Source organism: Lynx rufus, unplaced genomic scaffold (genome assembly GCF_022079265.1).
Source record: "Lynx rufus isolate CCGP_SWC_20201006 ecotype Redwood Valley unplaced genomic scaffold, mLynRuf1.p SCAF_3, whole genome shotgun sequence".
NCBI classification, from domain to species: Eukaryota; Metazoa; Chordata; class Mammalia; order Carnivora; family Felidae; genus Lynx; species Lynx rufus.
This window is the reverse complement of record NW_025814845.1, coordinates 92,282,376-92,305,533: the sequence shown is the minus strand read 5'-3', so window position 1 is coordinate 92,305,533 and position 23,158 is coordinate 92,282,376. Positions and strand designations below refer to the sequence as shown.

At 37.7% G+C, this 23,158-nt stretch overlaps 1 protein-coding gene across 2 annotated transcripts in view; it reads right to left on the bottom strand.

The window, feature by feature from the left end:
* Positions 1–23,158, bottom strand: part of ANK2 (ankyrin 2) — a 243,421-nt gene that overhangs the window by 75,675 nt on the left and 144,588 nt on the right. For both annotated transcript variants that reach the window (XM_047090905.1, XM_047090906.1), the window contains 6 exons: positions 22,089–22,286; positions 16,539–16,637; positions 15,729–15,827; positions 10,246–10,344; positions 9,228–9,326; positions 911–983 (listed from right to left, as the gene is read on the bottom strand). In XM_047090905.1, the coding sequence (XP_046946861.1) occupies positions 911–983; positions 9,228–9,326; positions 10,246–10,344; positions 15,729–15,827; positions 16,539–16,637; positions 22,089–22,286 (667 nt within the window). The remainder of the gene's footprint in view (positions 1–910; positions 984–9,227; positions 9,327–10,245; positions 10,345–15,728; positions 15,828–16,538; positions 16,638–22,088; positions 22,287–23,158) is intronic.

Genomic DNA, 23,158 nt, shown 5'->3' with positions numbered 1-23,158 from the left:
GAACCTAAAAATCTGCTTCTAATATTTCTTAGTAAAAGCAGTTATTATTGACACTAGTACTACGATCTATGGCAATAATTTTTCAAACATATACATTTGACCAAAAGCTGTACTATTGAAATTTGGTTACATGCTTCATTACGTACCTCATTAGCTGCATGCATGATTTTTTGGCAGCGATATTTTTGTTCAAGGAAAGTCAGCTGCTCTAACTGAAGTGGAGGTAGGGAGCAACACACTCCCTACCCCATTGGGTATTACATTCCAATACCCCATCCTCCCGCCAGGCAGACCCTGGTGCTCCTTTTAGAGCCCTAGCCTCTCACACTTTGAAATCCACCACCTTAAACACTTTTTATCAACTCTAAGACTATACAGGACATATGTGATGACTTAATCGAATTCTTATGTTGAATTAGTATGACTTACTAATTTTAACCTTATCTAAGCCTCCTTTCCTCTGGACTTAAAATATATTCTGTTCATTGGAACCAATCAGAAACAGAGATTGCTCGAGATACCATTGAGAAAGTATACTTTTAAGGGCTTTAAGAGTAACTTTGAAAGTGTATTTTAACATAATTAAAACATACATTAATAATAATTGTATTATCAGGCAGATTTTTTTTCCCACAGTTGGCCAATTTCCAGTTCCTTTCCACTTTTCCAGTCCTGTCATTTAGTAACACATTAAAGATAATACCCATTGAAAAAACAGACTAATTGCTATCCTCTCTGCCCCAAATGGCAAAAGTGTATGTTCTGAAACAAGGGTGAAAAAGTGATTTTAAATGTTAGGATGCTGTCACTCATACTCACTGCACCAGCTTAGTCCCTGAGAAAAAGGATGGCTTGCTTGTCTTTGTGTAAGAGAGTGACAGATGTCACAGAAACTGAATAAAATTCTTACCCTCTTCATCAGAAACATCAAGAACCTCAGTCATCGTCTCAGGAACATTTAGCTTGTGTTTTTCCGTAATAGTCTGCAAAGAAAAAAAAAATCATTAATATGCAAGTTAAATTCCAACACAAGAGCAAAAGAATCACAGAGGAGGTCACATGGGCAGCCTCAGCAAGCCATCCGTCCCTGGGCATTTCATCTTCCCACATGCATGTTTGGAAGCTTCTTTTCTTATTCTCTTTCATGAAAATTCCTTTGTTCTTTCTGAAGATATACGATCATTGACTCCAGTGAAGTTGTACAAGAGGAAGTTCATTATTTTGAGTACCTTTTTGAAAATAAATTCTTTAGCAATGGCATTAATAATTAGTCATATTGAGAAAGCAGATTAACATTTTCAGGGCTTCCCTAAAACAAACTGAGTGATGTCTCCAGAAAAGCTTTAAAAAGAAGCAATGAACATATGTAATTTGTTAAAAACAAAGCCATCGGAAAAGAAGTTGTAAACAAGGTGAAAGACAAACTGGGCAGAAAATGTGACGCATGTCTTCTGGGACCAGAGGATCCATGGGTCTACGGTTCTGGTTTGTCGCTTATATGCCTTCCACCAAAGCACTCCAGAGCTGTCAAGGCCACTGCCTGCCATTCCTGATAGGCAATGGAAGGTTAAGAGACCAGGGTCTGAAGACTGGCTACCTGGGTTCAAATTCTAACTTCATCATTTATTAGCTATGAGGCACAATTTCCCTGATATCTCTGTGCCTCAATTTTCTCATGTGTAAAACAGGGATAATAATACTAGTTCGTAAAACTGTTATGAAGATTAAGTGAAATAATATAAATAAGAGTTCTAAGAACAGTGCTTGGAACATGTTAGCACTCAAATATCTGCAGGCATAACATCATTATTATAACTGTAATTCAATACTAAATTCATCCTAAAACTGAAGAGGCTCTGAAGTTTTTAGTCATTCAAGGCACTCAAGAAACATTTAGAATGCCTACTGCATACCAGGCACTGTTTCAGACATCAAGGATATTACATATTAAAAAAAAAAAAAGACAAAAATCCAATCTCACTACTTGAAATGTCACCTAAAGACAGTCAAGTCTCAAGCTCATATCTCTAGTGTCTGCATTGAAAATGTATTAAGTGCTTCGACTGGCATTTTAACAGGAACTCTACCTAAGTCAAATTTTTAATTAAAGCCACTAAAATACAATAATAAACAGCTTGTCTCAGGATTTTAAACTTTGCTACATAAAGAACAGACTTGTTTTAATGGCTATAATGACCCTATCACCAGTTCTTTTCTTTCCCAAAGCAGTAGAGAACTTCAAATATGTTTACAGGGTAAGTCAACTAATTTGAAAATATATTCACATATACATGTATATCTGTGTGTCTAGAGGGACTGATGAAATCACAATGCGATACTACCTGCCCTTTCAGTGGTCCTGTATCTCCTCCGAGAAAAAGCAAGACAAAGTGGCTCAGAAGAGCCAGGTATTGTAGAAAGGAGAGGCAGGGAGGCCTCATCTCTCACTCCATGTTACAGTCATGTTCACAGGTAACATTCTCTTATACCTCTAAGTTTTTCCATGTATCCTTTCCTCTACCAGAAACATTCTTCTCCTTCTTTTTTTGGGCTCATATTAGAAGTAACTTCCATGGAGAAACATTCCCCAATCCTCCCTGATGAATTTTTTTTTTAACTGTGACTATCTGCTGTTATGTACTGTTACAACTACATCATACACAGCTGTATGTGCCTTTATCTGCTCCCGCAGAAGAGTGTGGGTCATTAACGATATGATTGTTTCCACAGAACCTGAAACATAGTTAAGTGCTTCTCAAATACACACTGAATAAACCAATGATACAAAATTATGCAAAATATATTTTAAATCCACATAACCACTGAATAGACTTTCTTTTGGGTGACAAAACTGTTAAAGAATGGGAAGAAACTGAGAAGTAAGTCTCATGTCATCCCAATGAAGCCACAGTTGAAGATTAAACTACTAAATTCAGCTTTCCTGCATGTTGCAGATGGTGTTTAAAGAATTCCATAATGTCTTATTCACCAAAAACAAACTAAACTTTAGGAAAAACAAAAGCACCCATTCAAAATTCTGGATAATAACAGGTGGTCAATAAATATTTGTTAAATGAACAAACTTAAGAGGACTATCATTTACTTATTTCTATATTAGTTTATAAATTTAACATGAATAGATTAAAACCTATGTTTTATATCAAAGGTTTTCAACTCTAGCTGCTAATTAAAATCAGAGAAAATTTTAAAGCACTGTCACTTGGATCCCATTACAGAACAATTAAATAAGAACCCCTGAGGGCCCAGCTATGAGTATTTTTATTATTTTTTAAGTTTATTTATTTTGAGGGAAATTGAGAGAGACAGAGAGAGCATGCAATTGAGCAGGGTTGGGGAAGAGAGAGAGAGAGACAGACAAGAGAGAGAGAGAGAGAGAGAGAGGATCCCAAGCAGGCTTTGCAATCATGGTACAGAGCCTGACAGAGGGGCTCTATCTCACAAACTGTGAGATCGTGAGTTTAACTCAAGAGTCGGAGCTCAACTGACTAAGCCATCCAAGTGCCCCAACTATGAGTATGTTTAAAAAGCTGTTCAGATGGGTCTATTGTGAGCTCAAAATGGAACCCATTGGAGAAGCGTATAAACTGCAAAAAGTGATTTGCATTTAAAATAGAGGAAAGAGACAGTGACATCCTAGTAAACTATGATATTCTATTAATTTTTAAATAAGATTCTCAGTGTAAATGATTTAAAAATGTGAAGGGATATCTACTGTACTAGACTACACAGAAAGTTTATTTTGCAGAAATGTTCTAGAGTATTTGCCCTTCAGAGGTCACGTTCCACAAGAGGATGCTTCTGTATTTGAAAATAAGTGACAGAAATATTTTTTAAATGATGAAGTTAACTTGCCCGATATTCTTAGTTTGTATCTTCAGACACTGATAATAGGACCGTATTTTCTTTGAATTTCTAAGAGTGGAAATAGCTTTGCTTTAGTTTGGTCATTGAATACTATCAAAGTTATTATCAGCAAATATAGGTGGCAATCAAAAATTAACACACAGTGATCACATTGGTCATAGATATTTTTCTGTAAATATAGTAAAAATGCCCTCCACATGCAATGTAGTCAATATAGTATGCATTTGTTCGTGATGTAGTGCTTGACCTTTAGAAGGCCATCAATAAATACATGTCAAATGCACAAATAAGCCCTCCTACTTACGAGTAATATTATAAGAAATGAATACAAATTTCCCTTTAAAAAGAAGTGTCCTTTGAAAACTTGATTATCAAAACATAAATACATGGTTTCATACAAATGCATCTGAATAGTACATAGAAAACAAGGATATAATTAAATGATCACGGCTTCTCCTCCTGCTATAGAATCTAAGATTCTGTAGTCAAGATTAGAAACCACTCCAAAGTTAAAATGGTGCACAAGGCACAAATTTAATCCTATGTAATTAAATGAGATAACATGGCAATATAAACAGGATATGATAGATGGAAGGCTTAACAATGAGTTTTTAATATGCACTATGATGTGGGAAAGATGTAAAAAATAAAACAGGTGTCCTTAACGTGCTGTTTTGTGAATAATAGATAATATCTGGTTTCTTTTAAGCAAAAGAAAGTGTGTTTTACTGACCTCTACTTAGCCCACATCCCTTGTCGACCATTTCCTTTGTATCACATACTCACCAAGTCACCACAGCACGATGAGTGGTCTTGGCTAGTATGCCACCTTCTAATGCCCACACACAATGGCTCCCATCAGTGGAGCTACGGGCTAAATTTGGTTTTGTTCCCAAACCTATTTATACCAATTGTACATGTTAACAGAATGTCTGTAATAATTTAAATAGTATGTAAATAATATTTTTCTATAAAAACTAATGAAAATGGTTTGGAAATCTCAACATAGGTGAGTCACCAAAAATAAGTGCTACTCAGGTGTGGCTGAAACAATTCTACAGAAGATTAGAAAGAAAAAAAAAGTATGTCAAAAGTTTAAAAAGGTTCTGCACTCAGCATAGTGTTGCTTTATGATAATATACTTTGCTTTAAATATACATTGCTTTAAGATAATTTACTTGATAATGTTTAAGCTTTAAGATAATATATGTTGCTTTAAGATAATATACTTGATAGTATTTAGATCAAGATATAGTTATCAAGATATAGATACTATCTATTAAGATATATCAAGACATACTATCAAGATATAGATATAGGATATACACACAAATAAAACATAGTATGTCATAATGATGTTTTTTTACGCAAGAATGATCATGTAGCCTTCTTCTAGTCAATGGACCTGTATTCAAAAAAAGATCTTGACTCCACCTCAAAAGGTGTCAGATAACTTCAAATGGATTTATTGCATTGCTGTTGTTATGATTCCTGTTTGAAATGACTTACAGCATTAGATAAGATTTAGGACACTGCATATTTACATTTCCTTAATTTCTTGTCAAAAATTTCCCCAATGTTTAAATGCTAATGTAAATATAATGTCATTTTTATTTTAGTAGCTTATTCAGTAATTTATGATGTCATTGTTATTTTAGTAGCTGAATCAGTAATTTTTAGTCTACACAACAGTGATCATATGCAACTTAAAACATGATCATTTCTGAAATTATGTAAATAACACAAATAATCAATGACAGCAGATCAATAAGTAGAGGGATGAGTCATAGCTCAGTCTTCCAAACTGCTTTAGGTAATTGAGCTTGTCGGCTTCTGATGCCAGAAATGTGTCCCCCACACTTGGATGTCCATTCTGGCAAACACACAATGATTGTAATCCTGGGAGAATGCTAAACTGCCTCATATCCCCCACTGGGTCTTACAAAGTGAAGTTAGAAAAGCAAAGGTTAAGGAAACAAACCACAACTCCAGAATGTCTCAGAAATTTCTGAAGCAGTGGCTTCTCCCTTACAGACTGCCGCCTTACTCTTCTCTCTACACAATGACTTTATTCATACTTTGGGGGAAAGAACTCTGGAAGGAGGATTAGCATGGGAAACTTTCTTTCATGGAAGAGAACTCACATGGCTGCTCAAATGGCACATCGTATGAATCTACTTATGTGAAATTTGTACATTTGTTGTGTAGCTGTAATTCAACTGTTACACTTAAATGGTGGTAACATTAAATTTAATTTTATTAATTTTACATAATTATTAAATGGTCTCTGCTATTTGCCTATTCACCAGTGAGTAGTTCCAAATTGTCCTTAGTGAATCTGCAGACTTTAGAAAATAATATTGAATATGATACCTCCAGGAAAATCAACAAAGAACACTATTTCAGCGGGTTGTTTTTAATAGAAAATAAGGTGAAAACACTTCTTTTAAAAGAAAATTTTAATGTTTATTTTTGAAGGAGTGAGAGACAGAGCGTGAGCGGGGGAAGGTCAGACAGAGAGGGAGACACAAAATCCGAAAGCAGGCTCCGAGCTGTCAGCACAGAGCCCGACATGAGGCTCGAACTCACAAACCGCAAGATCATGACCTGAACTGAAGTCGGATGCTTCACTGACTGAGCCACCCAGGCACCCCTAGATTAAAATACTTCTTTCACAAAATTCATGTTAAGCTACTTTTAGTAAAGTCAAGATCAGTTATGTCAGAGTGATTAAGAACATGGTCTTCAGAATCTGACAACCTAAATTTGAATCCTAGATCTACCCTCAATGTCTGCCATATCTGTAATCGCTAAATATTAATTTTTAATATCATTAAAATTATGTTAACATGTGATAACATGCTTCATATAACAATATGTGAAAAAAGTATGAATGAAAATCTCTTCCTAAAGTGAGGAAGTGCAAAGTAAGAAGGCCCACACAATAAACAGGAATAAATTCGTATTTTCAATCCTTAATCCCAAATTCCATTTCACGAAACAATAGAACTCAGAATTCTAAGAGAAGAATTCAATACTGAGAGGCAGAAAGCAAAAATAGAGCAGGATCAAAACATGTTACCAATAAAATTAGCCATTTAGATAAAGGGGGTACTTGTTTAGTTAATGTAGGCAATGACTTCTCATCCCAACTAAAAACAAACATGCTATTATGTTTTACATTTGTTTGTTGGCTTTTTACCTAGAAACTTGATTTCTAAGTATAGTGGTTGTTATTGAGGAAATGCTCAGCTAGGCAGTGTAAAGAATCATAGTTACCAGAAAAGATAAAAAGCTCACAGCTCTAAGAGTAGTTTTCGTATTCCACTAGAGCTACATGTGGTAGAGATACAACCACATGTCTAATTTCTGAAAGGTATCTGAACTTGTTTAGTGATAGCATTTAGCAAGTTAATTGCTCCGTTTTCAAATATAGAACTATACAGTTAAAATCATTCACTCTAAGTAATATTTATGAGCCTAGAATCCCTTTGAAACCAGACACGTAAGTCCCACAGTTCTGTTGATGTTAAGGAAGAATTTATACTCTTACAAAGCATGCCTCATTCTCCACTCCCATTAAACTGTAAGCTGCTGGTTGGGGAGGGGAGGGGGTTGGTGGTGGTAATGTTTTCACCACTAATGACTCTTCAGTACTCAGCACAGACCCCAGGGCATATTTTTTATCTAATAAATATTGAAAAAATGAGTTACTTAAAGAAATGAATGGAAAAGCAGATCAAATAGGAAAAAAAAAAAAAAAAAGCAAGCTTGCCATCTAGTGGTCACTTGATAAAAATGTATGTACGTGATAACCAGAGCATGGAAAAGCTAATAAAGTTGACAGAAAACATGACTTCTAAGAATTGATGTGCTTGGCCACTAAATCTTGCCACTAACGCCTTTACTTATCTGTGATTTATACATTGTTTCAAAGTTTCCAAATAAAGACACATATTATAGGTTCCTAATATGAAGATTTTCCTCTTCTAGTAATCATCTAGTAAGAAAAAGCCATTAAGATTCAGCCACACATAACAATTGAGAAGTATAGTGATAGGCAGTGACAAGACTTGTTTTTTCTCCTATATAATTTATTGAAGCTATACCTTAAATCTTTAAACAAAATATTGTGGTGCACTAGCTGAAGGTCTTAAGATTCTGCTTGAGAAAACAAGCAGTACTATTCTCTCCCATCTAAATTCAGGCTGTGTCTTGCAGTTCATTAATAAATCATACTCCACTCTATTTAAAATTTCACATCAAACCAACTGTATTCCATCTACCTCAATGTTGACAGGGGCTTGGTGTCAGTCTGAAGAATAAAATTCCTTTCTTTTTCCACATATCTATCAAAATAAACAAGTGTTCTAAAACTATATGCATCATTGCTCGCTTAAGACATTTACTAGAACCCCATCCAGACTTTTTTTTGTGTTGATTTATGATCTTATTGTCTCTAAAGAACATCTAATGTTCTACTGTTGCTCTATTTTTCTATTTTAAAAAGAAATTAAAGAGCTGTTGTTCTTAGAGTTCATGCTTAAGAAAAAAACGTTAAGAAGTAAGTTCAAAGAGAATAGCACTTCCACTTTCGGCTGTGAGTCTCCCTCTTCCGAGGCCTCCGTTAAGCTTTGCTCCAACTGAATAGTAAGAGAGCCTTACAACTCACTATTACCATAGCCTTCACTCTCCTAGAGTTTCTCTGGCAAACGGCAGTGATTATCACTGCTTCTCCTAAAGAATCAGCAATCATATTCAAAGCAATAAAAAAAAATTAAGCATATATATACTGTCATGATACAGATATAGTTTACCTACTAAGTACAATCAATTTTCTTTTTCAGTAAAGGAATAATCAGAAATAAGAAAGTGAGGATGAACTGTTCTCACGGGAATGCATTTGATCCAGTCATGAGCCCAGCATCTGGAGGTTGAGGGTCTTTCCAGAGGCTGGAGTGACCTCATGGCCAGGATCAGAAGTTTGCTGTGGAGTGTCCTACAACTGTTCCTGCAGTAGGTGTCACACCCAACTACAGTGAAAGGGCAGAGCAGCGAAACGACAAAGAAGTCACTCCGGGGCGGTGGGGGGTGGGGGGGGGAGAACTAAACATAATAAAATTATGTTTACATTTTATATGGGTTGATGTTAACTAGAGGAAGCTAAAACCCCTGTATCCATTGTGTAAATGTATTTATTACATCTGCATACTTCTATGTTCTGCAATATAGTCACCAAAAGAAGTTCAAAAACCAAAAGCTCAACGCGTTTTATACGTGAAAAGTGTGTGGCTTGAAAACCAACACAATGGAGCCAAAGCCCATCAGTTCCTTTTACTCACCGTGGTGGTGGTGGTGACCTCCTCCGTTACAACCTTCAGGGTGTCGACCACGGAGATGTAGCCCAGACGCTTAGCAATCGCCAAGGCAGTGTTGCCATTCTGGAGACAGTGAAAGAGAGAAAGAGTGAGAACTGAGAGGGAGGACTGCGCCGTGAGCCAATGAGCTCACCGGCTGCTCCGCATGAGCCAGCATTTCCTTCCAAAACAAGGCACAGCTTAGGAAAATCACTAGTTTTTACCATTACAGCTGAATCTCTTTGTAACTTCTTTAGACTATAGCCCAGGTCACCATGGTAACACAACAAGCTGCGTCTGCCTGCTCTTCTAATAAGAAGCACTTGACGCTTTAACCCTAAGGTTGTCAAACATCCCAACAGATATTGCACTGTGTTTAGGAAAGTACCTCTCCAAAAATTATTAGCAAGTATCAAATATTCTTACTCCTCATCAGAGGTCAGGCCATCTGCTGCAGGTAAGATGTTACCACAGGGAACTCAGTAACACATTTAGCTACAGCTGTGCACAGAGCTCACGGTGCAGCAAAAGAGCGCGAGCCAGCAACTCAGGCTCCAGCCCAGGCCACTGGGGATCCCGGTTTGTTTAATTGCACCGCTTAGTTTACATTTCAATGGCTCCACATCCCGAAGAGCTTTGTCTAAGCCAGCAGCCTCGCAAACTGTGCTCCCTTAAGAAGGCCGGGCGGGAGGGGCGGACTCGCGCTCACATCTGAGCGCCAGCTGTAAGCAAAGCACGTTCCAGCAGCCTAGACGCAGGGCCCCACTCCCCCGAGAGAGAGAGAGACGGCTCGAGTCGGGCCCACGGCTCTCCCTCCCCGGGAAGCACTACCGGAGAAGTCACGCTGATTTCTGGAAAGGCTTTCCAGAAATCCCGGGCTTTCCAGAGTGCGGGGGTTTATCGAAGGGGGATGTGTCTGAACTCAGCTCAGACAAGGGGCCGCCAGGGCGGCAGAGGAGGAGGAAGCAGCAGCGTGGTGAGGGGCAGCCGGCGCCTGCCTTACCGCGGTCGTGGCGTTGGGCTTGGCCCCGTGCTGCAGCAGGACGTTGATGATGTGCGTGTGGCCCTGCTGGGCGGCCTGGTGCAAAGGCGTGTAGCCGTTCTGTGGGTGACGGTGGCGACGACGGCCCGACCATAGATTTGCAGCGGGAGAAGGAAAACTAGGTTAGCCTTCATTTTGAATCTCTTAGTCTTATTTACAGCAAATCCATCAAGGATGCCTTTTATTTGGAGCGCAGTATCACCACCACCCCATTTCTCACCAGCAAATACTCCCTCTCACCTTATGGTCTGCTAAACGAAGAGAAAAGACTAGCTGATGAAATAGACTAACAAACTCCAGATTATAGCTATTATTATATGTTAACTAATTAGCATTAAAAATGGGTATGCTGAGAGATTTCTAATGACAGAAGGGCATTATCACAATGATTTCTTCCCCGGGGAAAAAGAAAGAGTAAAATCTCAAAATCTTTTTAACGGAAAGATGCACAGGATATTTTCACAAGCCACTGCTTGTTTGTTAGGACTTTTCTAATAATCTTTGGGCCAGCGTTAGGGGTTCTAAACCAACGAAAGGAAATCGAAATCTTCCATTCCTTTCAGAGAGCAACTTTGGTCCAAGAAGAGCACACTTAGAGAATGGAACATTTCGTTGAAAGCTGAGTGGCCCACTTTCAACAAAAAATGACTTTAAGAATTAGGTTCTTTTTAACATCCTAGTCTGAACTTCCTCATAGCTGAAAGCTCTGTAATCCGTGATTTGTGAGGAGCTGCTGGTGAGGTTAGTGGGAAGCCAGTCTTGCTCAGAACTCCAGTGGGTGGCAGGTAGGACACAGGTTGGTTGCATATTCATGTTAATTAAACAAAGGGCGCCCGAATCCTTGGAGGCACAACAAAGCATTACTATCTATTATTCATTGAACATTCACTTTGTGCCAGATACCAGACCTTATATTTGTCTGTTAATCTTTGTTATCATCCTAAAAATGAAGGTGCTTGGTACATAGTTGGTGTCCCATAAATAATGAGTGACTGAGTGAATAGATGATTGGATAAATGAATATTTTTCTTCCTGTGTCAGAGGTGATTAAATGGAAAACAACAGTTAAATCATTTCTTTGTGATTATTCTAAGTTTAGAACCCGTATAGATCACAATGGCCAATGGCTATCAGACTACTTTTTTATTATCTCCCTGCCTCATCCTGATAAAATTCATCTATATATTTGAGACCCCATTGTCTGGGTTCTAAGTTCTGAGTAGTCCATTCATACCATGAACTTGTAGGAATATATATCCCTTTATCTAGTGTCACTGCTGCCTTGTGACCAATACTACTCCTATCTACATGAAGTGTCTGTATGCACAAGGTGCCACATGATTCCTTCTATGCTTTTGCTGTGGCCCTTTTGTCCATGGGGATGTCCCCACATGTGTGAGAGTCTATCAGCCTGAGAGCCTTTCAGTCTAGAACATCATCAGCCCTGCCATGTTTGGTATTCATCCCTGCAATGGAATCACCCCAGGCAACCTGGAAATATAAACCGATTACAGGGACTCTGAGAAACCTGCTATTGCAGGGACTCTGCTCTCAAATAAAGTAATTCATGGACATCTGAGAAGCATAAAGTAGTGATATTTTTTTTCCCGAAAATTCTTCCTTTCCCTTGTGTTTACAAATGTTCCACCAACCAAATTTAGTTCACCTCTTCAGTATCAACCAAGTTCCACAAGCATTTACTAACCACATGTTATGTGCTAAATAAGAGACACTGTGCTTCCATAAATTAATAATGTCAGAGTAACATTCTTGCCCCCAAGAGCTCACATTTTTCAAGTTGTCAATGGACATCATAGCCAGGAAAATGTCTCCCGGGCCTGACTTAATTTAACCTTTACCTGAAGCTTCTGGTGCATGAGTATATTTGCCAGGGAAGTCTGGAGGAACTCAAAAACTTTTACATGAACATTTGGTTGCAGCTTATCCATGGTCTTAGGCCCATTCTGCTAGGAGCTCTTGACCCAGTTCTACCAACTTTTAGCATATCCCAAAACCCCTCTAACCCTTCATTTTCTCATTTGCAAAATGGGAATGGCCAAGATTTCAAGTCTGGTGAAGGATCAGATATGTTGTCTGTGTAACTTTGATTTATCTAAAGTTACATATGCTAAGAAACATTATTTTGGTATTTTTTTTTTCTTTCTCATTGAAGAATTCTATGATCTTTGCATTATATTTCACAAAGAAAATTTTCTTTTACATGCTGAAGTTCTAAACCCTTTTCGCAAATTGATCATATAATTAACCAAATCTGGGTTACCGCAAGCTGATGTTATAGCGTTTCATTTTAATTTTAAGCAACTAATAGTCCCATAAAACAAGTTCACTTTTCTAAGTTCTTATACCAAATCATGAATGTTTGAGGGGAAAGGCAGTACATATGTTTACATTTTCACAGCAACAAAACAAATTTTTAGTAACCATAGTTACATGAGATGTGAGGCAGAAAACATAAATCCTTTTCCAAAAATGCCATTTGATGTGAAAAAAATTCTGAAGTGTTTATTAAAAGAACATCTTTTGATTTATGTATCTGTCCACTCCTCTGAAGACATATTAAAAGAAATATTTTCTTCCAGAAGCAAGTCAAATCTACACAGTTCAATTTTTAAAAACTTGAAAATTTTAAATGAGATTTTTCTCTCAACCAAATGTCTATGTGATTGTATATCAAACCCCAAGAGGGTAAATGACGTTATCTAGACAATATGTCTGGCTTGTAAATATTATTTCAACATTGACACACTTAACAAAAGACTACAGTAACTGTTTTCAAGTTCCACCAAGGTCTCATTGCAGAGCTACCATTATTCCTCTCAGAAGACCTGGATTCCAATAAGAATGTCTGTCCTGGGGGCGCCTGGGTGGCTCAGTCGGTTGAGTGTCCGACTTCAGCTCATCTTTAGTTTGAGCATTGGGCTTGCTGCTGTCTGTGCAGAGCCGACTTTGGAGCCTCTGTCCCCATCTCTCCCTGCTCCTCCTGCACTCATGCTCTCTCTCTCTCAAAAATGAATAAACATTAAAAAAAATGTCTTTCCTGTACGCTTAAGCGTGATCTGACTCAGCAGAAATGGGGTTGGGTGCTAATATCCAAGAATTCATCTTCGACCTTTTACATGATCTCTAAGTACAATTTCATGAAAAGTCCAGAACTGCTCAAAATCTAGGCAGCAGCTGTTCCTCCCAGAGTCACATGAGAAGTTTTGAATCTTAAATATCAATAGTAGTAGTTATGATTTTAAAAACAACTATTTTTCATTTGTAAATATGCTTATGTACAGACATGATTGTGCTTCTGCTTCTAAGAGGATATAAAAAGACTAACTTCCAAAACTTACATTTCTAATTATTAGCATCTTTGAACGATGACTTTGAAAACTCTTGAATGCGCTCACACTAATTTAGTCGAGCCCACTCACATAGCTGCAATAAAGAATTTCTGATATATAAACTTAAATGAACAAACATGTAATTACATATTTCTTTGGACCAAAGAACCTGGAGCTGCAAGTTATATTAGCCATCGTAGCAGTAGCTATATTATTCACTTCTCTTTCCCTTGAAACAATTTGAGTGCCTGGAAGTATGGTGTCATGCTCCAACCTTGTTTTGCTGAGTAGGACTTTTCAGTTGCCACTAGAAAAAACATCTGGGCTCAGGTCAGCTCTGCATTATCCTTGAGAACTTGCAACCCAGGCCTTACGCACCATTGCCTTACTAAGCATTACCACGTGATAGTCCAAATGTGACAGAGTTGGTGGGATTGGTGGGGATGTAAACTGATGCAACCACTATGGAAAACAGTATGGAGGTTCCTCAAAAAATTAAAAATAGGACTACCATATGGTTCAGAAATTCCACTTCTGGGTATTTATAAGAAAACTAAAACATGAACTCAAAAAGATATCTGCACCCCCGTGTTCATTGCAACATTATTTATAATAGCTAAGATATGCAGCAAACTAAGTGCCCATCAATGGATGAATGAATAAATAAATACAATTGCACATATACACACACACAATGTAAATCATTCAGCCATAAAAATGAATGAAATCTTGTCATGTGCGACAACATGGATGGACCTGGAGGGCAACATTCTAAGTGAAATAAGTTAGAGAAAGAAAACACCATATGACTTCACTTCTGTGCGGAATCTAAACAAAACAAAATCCAAACTCATAGATACAGAGAACAAATTAATGGTTGCTAGAGGCAGGGGGTGGGGAGTTGGGAGAAACAAGCGAAAGGTATCACAGGGTAATAAACATTTTTTAAGTGAAATACAATGGATTTAAAGTTTACATGATATTGAGTGTCCTGTGTTCAGCTATATCCTCTGTATTTAGAGGGCGAGATCCTTCCCTTAAGGGTGAAGAAGAGGTGGTTAGAACATACCCAACCTTTTATCATGCGTCACCAATAAAAACACAGAGATTTAGAGGTATGTACTGCTAATAAAAATGTTGTACACGCACATTTAAAAGGGAAGCACTATTGCTATTCACAGGACGTAGTATAGGAAAATACTGTTGTGAGAAAGTGAAGCACTGATAAGCTAGTTTAGTTGTAGGGAAGTTATGAAGTGGTAACTTAGTTCAAGTCACAATATAGAGACTCGAAAACAAGGAAAAGGATGACTAGGTGAGAGAACTCAAGAGAAGGATTTCATAGCATGGAATAAGTGTCAGGTAGGAGACTGAATGATGACTGATAAGATTTTAGGTACAGTGAGTTGACATTAATGACCTATAGCGATGTAGAAGTTAGATCATTATACCATAGCTTTGAGAGCTTTGGCCCTGAGGCAGACTGTCCGAGTATGAATTCCAATTCTTCCAATATATACTCTGTGGCCTTCGATAAGTTATTTAAATTCACAGTGTAAAATGGAGATAGGACTAGCATCTGACTATGAGGTTATTTAGGGATTAAATGATTTAATATAAATAAAGTCATATATAATGTATATGTGACTCACAGCTTGCATTTAATAAATATTAGTTTAATTTTTTTTTTTTTAAATGAAAGGCTCAGGGTCTAGGCTGCATGTCTACATTTATTCATGTGGAAAGAGGGGGTGACAGGAAGGCAGGCCAAGGCCTTGAAACAACATGAAGAATCAGCCAGAATATCAAAGTGTTCTAACAGGCTTTTATTGTATTCTGCGGTAAATTGTTAACTGGATATGAGCTACTTTAACTCTACAATAAAAGTAGTTCTGAAGCTAACCTACCTGGCTGTCAAAGGTTATGAGAATGAAAAGTCTCAAACAATTGTACAAAACTATATTGCTTATTCAAAATCACTTCAGAAGAACTAAAAAGAAAAAAGTACATTTGTAGCAATGGTGAGCTAGTGAAGTGTCCACAAGGCAGAAGCTTTCTGCTTATAGAAAATAAAAATGAGTACACATATTTTACCTTGGTTTTTGCGTTGACATTCGCACCCTGCTTCAGAAGAAAGTTGACCATTTTCACATTTCCATAGTGACAGGCCACAATTAAAGGAGTGTAACCAAGCTAAAATAAATAAACAAACAAACAAACAAACAGACAGACAAATAAATAAGTACTCTTAATGGTTAATACTCAAGGAGAGAGGGATTAGGTAGAATTTCAACTATGGTATGATGGGTAGAAATTCTATTCCACTGTGTAAGTATTACTTAGCAGATTACTGACACTTTCTGTGGATACAAATATGGACTGAAGCAGATCCCGGAGCACATGGAACTTCAGCAAAGGGAATTAGACATGTGTGTGACTTCATCTGACAAAGGCCCAAGAGAGACACAAATAACTGAATCTGAAAACAGATGAGAGATGGAGTCTGATAGCCGGATGTGGAAGAGATACATGAAAAATGTAGCTTAGGTGGGCTTGAAAAGTTTCATGGCATAGAGAAGGAAAAGCCAGTTTAAGACCAAGGGCTTGGAGGCAAGTAAGCACAGGAAGAAAACAGCAAAGTCACCTTGACTGGCAGAAGCAATAAGGGAGAGAGGGTGGACTTGAGCCAGCACTGTTTTAAAGGGTCCTGATATCACCATCTCCATTTAGACTTGATTCCAGCAAAACTGGAGAACCGTTATAGATTTGTGAGCAAAACAGAGTCATAATTAATTCAGAATGGACTTTTGAGGAGAGGGGCTTGGACTTGGGTGACCTAAATGGGGGCTACTGGGAGCCATCCAGTTCAGAACCTGTCACACTATTCAAGGTGATTTGCTTTACCTTTGTGTGAGCATCCTGGTCAGCCCCATGCTTAGTAAGAATGTCAGCAACATTCACTTTATCTTCCTGGGCTGCAAGGTGTAAAGATGTGAGTCCACTCTAGAGAGAGAAGGGAAGCAAATGGGTATATTTGGAAAAGAAAATATATTTCATCATCTATAATGTCATAGCTGTTAAAAAAAATCCCAGAAAATTCACAGGGTCTCCCAGAACCTGCAACTTTTGATATCTAAGACAAACCCTCAAAGTTAATATGTCTTTCCATTTATGACATATTCTCTAAGTTAATCAACACTTTCAATAACAAATTACATTTTCTACATTTGGGTACTTATAATGTACTTAAATATTTATATTATATATGATGTATTTATATTATATTATAATGTGCTTAAAATAACTCAGCTAATAAGCTTCCAAACAACATTCATTTTTTTTTTAACGTTTATTTATTTTTGAGACAGGGTCACAGCACGAACGGGGGAGGGTCAGAGAGAGAGGGAGACACAGAATCTGAAACAGGCTCCAGGCTCTGAGCTGTCAGCACAGTGCCCGATGTGGGGCTGGAACTCACGGACTGTGAGATCATGACCTGAGCTGAAGTCGGACACGTAACCGACTGAGCCACCCAGGCGCCCCAACATTCATTTCAAATCCATCTGTGCCACCTGCTGAAATTATTCCCTTAAATAATCAGTCAACCAACTTCTACTTTATAACTGTAGCAATAATCTGTATTTTCATCAATAAAATATCGTCTCAATGTAAAAAATGTACAAGGTTACAGGAAATGAGTTGAGAACAGTTTTCTCCAGTACCAAGGATAGTATACAATCTTGGAGTTTCCTCTAAATACTAACTAAAAAGTGACCCCATCATTTTTTTAAATTTTTTTCATGTTTATTTCTGAGACAGAGAGAGACAGAGCATGAGAGGGGGAGGGGCAGAGAGAGAGGGAGACCCAGAATCGGAAGCAGGCTCCAGGCTCCGAGCTGTCAGCACAGAACCTGATGCGGGACTCGAACCCACAGACTGTGAGATCATGACCTGAGCCGAAGTCGGACGCTCAACCGACTGAGCCACCCAGGCGCCCCGTGACCCCATCATTTATATACAGCACCATAAATCGGCCAGCTCAATGTAAAATGTTTGGCATATACACATCAAGTAAATATTTTGATTATTTGTATATGCAATTAAAGTACAGTTATGAATTAATACAAGATGAAAGAAGAGGGAAAAACTGGTTTATTAAGTCAATGCCACAATCTGGCAGCCTCACTACACGTGCAAGTAGTTTCTAACAAACAAAATTGACATTAAAAGAATCCCTTTAAATCCTAAATCATTTGTGTATTTAATGGGTATTTTCTGACTACCTTTCATATGCCATGAAGTGTTGTAAGTATTTGAATATATCAGTGAACAAAAGTTTCTTCCCTGTATGCTAGTTAGCAGTATATTCATTCCATGTTTCTCTCCCCCTACTATTGCTCAAATACCTGGGATATTCATCCTCTTCCTGTACATCCTGCAGCTGTATACTGAGGTAGTTTATGTTCTGAGTTGTCAGCCCCCATCCACCTGCCCACCCCTACTCCCACCCCCACCTCCACTTTCCCAATTCACATCCAATTAGAATCGACCAGCCTCCCCTGACCATGGATTTGCAGTCAGGTTAGGTTGAGACAGCTAAGCCATGTTCTTGAAAATTCATGATCTCTAGCCAGGGAATACTCCTAGAAATGGACAAGTCCTCTGACCTTTAAAAAACAAAATTAAAAAAATAAATGTACAGAGAGAAAAACACTCTCCAACTAGAGAGAAGTTTTTTTATTTGAGGCCTGGGGCTTTGAAATCCTTATAGTTTTGGCTGAGCTCAGCTTTGAGTTCTATAAACCATCAGGATGAGATGGAAAATAGACCTTTTGCATTAAAATGTGCTCACTTCTTGGGGTGCCTGGTGGCCCAGTTGGGTAAGCATCCAACTCTTAATTTTGTGATTTCACATTTGGGGAGTTTATTTTTTTTTTTTTAATTTATTTTTTTTTTCAACGTTTATTTATTTTTGGGACAGAGAGAGACAGAGCATGAACGGGGGAGGGGCAGAGAGAGAGGGAGACACAGAATCGGAAACAGGCTCCAGGCCCACAGCCATCAGCCCAGAGCCTGACGCGGGGCTCGAACTCACGGACCGCGAGATCGTGACCTGGCTGAAGTCGGACGCTTAACCGACTGCGCCACCCAGGCGCCCCTACATTTGGGGAGTTTAAACCTCATGTCGGGCTCTGCCCTGACAGTGTGGAGCCTGCTTGGGATTCTCTGTCTCTCCCTTTTTCTCTGTTTCTCCTCCACTTCCACTCTCGCTCTTTCTCTCTTTCAAAATAAATAAACTTTGAAAAAAGAGGACTTTTTTTAAAGTTTATTTGTTTGTTTTGAGAGAGAGAGAGAGAGAGAGAAAGGGCGAGTTGGGGAGGGGCAGAGAAAGCCAGGGAAAGAGAGAAGCAGGCTGCCCACTGTCAGCACAGAGCCCGATGCGGGGCTTGAACTCATGAACCATGAGACCATGACCTGAGCAGAAATCAAGAGTCAGATGCTTAACTGACTGAGCCATCCAGGTGCCCCAAAATGTCCTTCTAAACAAATACTATACGGTCCTAAATTTTGAACAACATGAATATAAGGACAAAACAGAAGATTCTTCCTCATTTTGAGTTTCTTCATATGAAAAGAGCAAACATAAAAATATTTCTCTTTATGGACACAATTGGTCTTTTAAAATGTCATTGAAGTGACTACAAAGGGAAATGATCATCAACTATCTCAAAGATATTTTAAATGGCATGTCAAATGTATCTGCTGTTTTCTATACTATTTGCAGAATAGATTTTCTACAATATAAGATTGCAAACTAACAGCCAAGATGAGAATCCTCTACACTTTTTTATGATAAAATTGCATACCTAAATCAAATTATGAAAACTTTTCTAATAAATCAAGAAAATAGAAGATGTTGAAGGACTTCTTTTCAAAAAGAGGAACTTATTTCCTGAGATGCACTAGTGGACTCTACAACTGTGTTTTCATTATCACATGGTGACTGGATAAGAAATGTAATATAATTTCTATATTTTAGTTCTTATTGAGAAGTAATCATTTGGAGAGTATGAAATTATTGATTTCAGTTGGTCTTGAATAGCAAAAGAATATATGCATGTTTCAAAAGCTTTAGAAAAATGTATTATTGGCTTTGCTTTTTACCTGCAGTTGCATTAGCTCATTATAATACCAACCTAAGGGTAAGGTTATATTTTTATAGATAGATTCTATATATTGTATTATTATTAAGATACATATAAGCGTATTCCCTAAAGTTTTATTCTAGTGACAAATACATCATATCTTCATTTAGGACAGCACTCAAATCTAATATTGAAATCATTGTTATGAAGATAACATAATTAGTTTGTGGTTCAAAATTGAAAATATTTCTTCACTGTGAAGTATGCAACTCAAAAATATTCATAAATATTCACTGACTGACTGATAAAACTCCCTCAAAGGAAGTAATACGTTTAGAAGAATACTATCAGAGAGTACATAGTTAACTGATTCCAGATACGAGTACACCATTTTTACAAATTAAAAATAGCAGTATCAGAAGCATTGCATGATCAGTTTCATGAAATGCCTAGAATTTCATTCTACTCAAAATTTTGCTTGAGTAGCAAAATTTTGCTTATGGATTTCTTGTGTTTATTTTCAAATGCATATTTGTTTTTAATGGACAATAAAAACTCTCTGCCCTCTTCATATACTGATGTTAAATGAAGTATTCTACTATTGGTCTCATAGTGAGAATATCCCCAGTAGGTAAATGACCACCTGAATGGCATGGTTTAGATGACCACAAGGAAATCCATGCCCCAGACTGTAATGACAGCTGGTACATTGAATGTAAGGCTTAATCATGTTCATTCATGTTAAAATATAAAAAAAAAAATATCTTTTGGAGAGCTAACTCTATAATTATTTCTGACTATAAAAAAGGATCTGTGAGGACTTTAGATAGAGAACAGAGAAGTGTATAAGGGTAAGGGATTTACTGGAGCATTTCTGAGTGATAAAGACACAGAAAAGGACTCTAGAGGCATTCAAGACAACTGTCTTTTTCATAGTTATTTCTAAAGGACATAATGCTACATAACGTATTGATAAATGTTATTAAGACCAATTTACAACTGAGTCTCCAAAAGCATTAATTAGCTCAACGGTGAGATGTAGAAAACACTGTATTTGTGCGTTTGTGAAAAATCCTAAGAAACTTAATTTTCACTAAACCTATAACTTGTCTTACGTAAAGCATTAAGAGATCTAAATGATGAGCTAACTTGGGGCACCTGGGTGGCTCAGTCCGTTAAATGTCTGATTCTTGATTTCAGCTCAGGTCATGATCTCACAGTTCGTGGGTTCAGAGCCCTGCATCAGGCTCTGTGCTGTGTCAACACGGAACCTGCTTGGAATTTGTTCTCTCTCTCTCAAATAAATAAATAAACTTAAAAAAATAAAAATAAATATATAAATGATGAACTGACTTATAAACATAGGCTTCAACTTTTAGTTTCTCAGCAGCTGGCTCCAGGGGAGTATATGTAAGTATAATGTTTTACTATACATTAAATAGATAGGTAGGTAGGTATGCAGGCAGGTAGGTAGGTTGAGTTATAGATATATATAGAGAGAGAAAGAGGGAGATGTATAGACAGACATGTACTTGTAAAGTCCAAATATTTTCATATTTGAATAGTATCTTTTCCTCTTCTTCCTAACTGTTGCTCTATTACAGTTAATGTGCTTGTCCTCAGGAGCCATTTTCTGGGGAAAGGCTTAAATGACTGCAGTTCTTTATTAAAAACACTAATTCCCTGGCCACCACCACCACAACTACCCAGGCTAGGCTGAAGTTGGCTATACAGACTTCTAGCGAGTTCCTTGTCCCCACCCCCCAACCTCTCAGGTGCCTCTGATGTCAATCAGGCTCCAGAATGGCTTGGGTAGTGGCCATGGACCAACAGCTTAGAAGCAGTTGTTTGGGCCAGATCCCAGAGAACTGTCACCTCTCTCTGTATCCCTCACTCTTACTGTCTCTCTCTGAAATTTGGGATTATGACCAGCAGGTACTATGGCAATCTGGATTGACTTCTTAAACTGAAGTGATGTTACCTCTTCGGAGCTATGGGGTCATCACTTTGCTCACAAAACACAGAGAAGCAGAGAAAGTAGATCTGCAGAGACAGGTAAATGAAACTGACTCACAGGGAAAAGTCAAGATTCAGAAATGTAGCCATATAGGCAGAGAGTCCGCTTCTTGCTTCCTTGTGGTTTCTTGTTCATCGGAAGACTCGACTGTTACTGTCCTTGAATTCTATAAGATATCTCTATTTCCTTTTAATATATCCCCCATTTTTTTTTACACGTTATCTTTGATTGGTTTCTCTTTACACTCATCTGAGAGACTCTTGGCTAAAACAAGAGGCAAAAACAGAATACCTTAGTTGACATGTGAATATTGGCTCCCTTATCCAGAAGCAAGGTGACCATATCCGTGTGCCCCTCCTGTGAGGCCAGATGGAGTGGGGTTACTCCTTGCTTTGTTACAATGTTAGTCTCTGCTCCATAGTTCAGGAGTGTGGAAGCGATCTGCATTTGATTCTTCTTGGCAGCAATATGTAAAGGAGTATAGCCATTCTATAAACAAAAAACAAAAAAACAAAACACAAAAACAAAAACATATATACATCGTAAGTTTGACACTTGCCTTAATATATATCTTTGCATATATATTCAAGTAGGAATATATATTCAATAGGAAATAAGAATCTCTAATCAATAGAAAAGTTAAAAAGTGAGTTTACAGTAGATCTAGATTCTTACCCATTAAAGTTCCCATCCAACAACACCCACTCGTATCTTTACAACCAACATCAAAAGGCACCCATTCTACTGTAAGACAGGTATAGATACAAAAACCCCAAAGCTTAACATCTCTTTTTATAATATAGGTTGTCTCCTGCAGAGCAACATAAAATAAGCCAGGTTCCTCTTCCCTATGACTGTCCTTTAAATACCTAGAGATGGTTTTCATGTCTCCCTTTACTCTTCTTTCCCAGGTTAAACTTCCCCAGTCCTTCAACTATTCCTGATAGAAGCCCCATCTCCAGACCTCTCCATTAAGGAGGATCTGTTCTGGACTGATTTTAGTTTGTCAACACTGGTCTTGAACTGTGCTACCCAGAACTAAATGCTATGCTTCAGGTACAGTTTTAATAGTACAGAATAAAATGGAATTTTATATTGTATATTTTATATTGTATATTTGTTATAACATTCCTGAGACTATGCTTCTAGCTGGATTGTACTTTTTACTTATTCAATAGCTATTTAGTAAGTAGCTAGCACATGCCAGGCAGAGTGTGAGGATATAAAGGTGGACAAGATACAATCCCTGTCTTTAAGCGGTTGCATTCTAATGGAAAAGATATTTAAAAAAAACAAAACTAGCTTATATTAATCCTGTGGACAGGTAAAATCCTAGATCTCCCATTGCCTCTATAACCTGT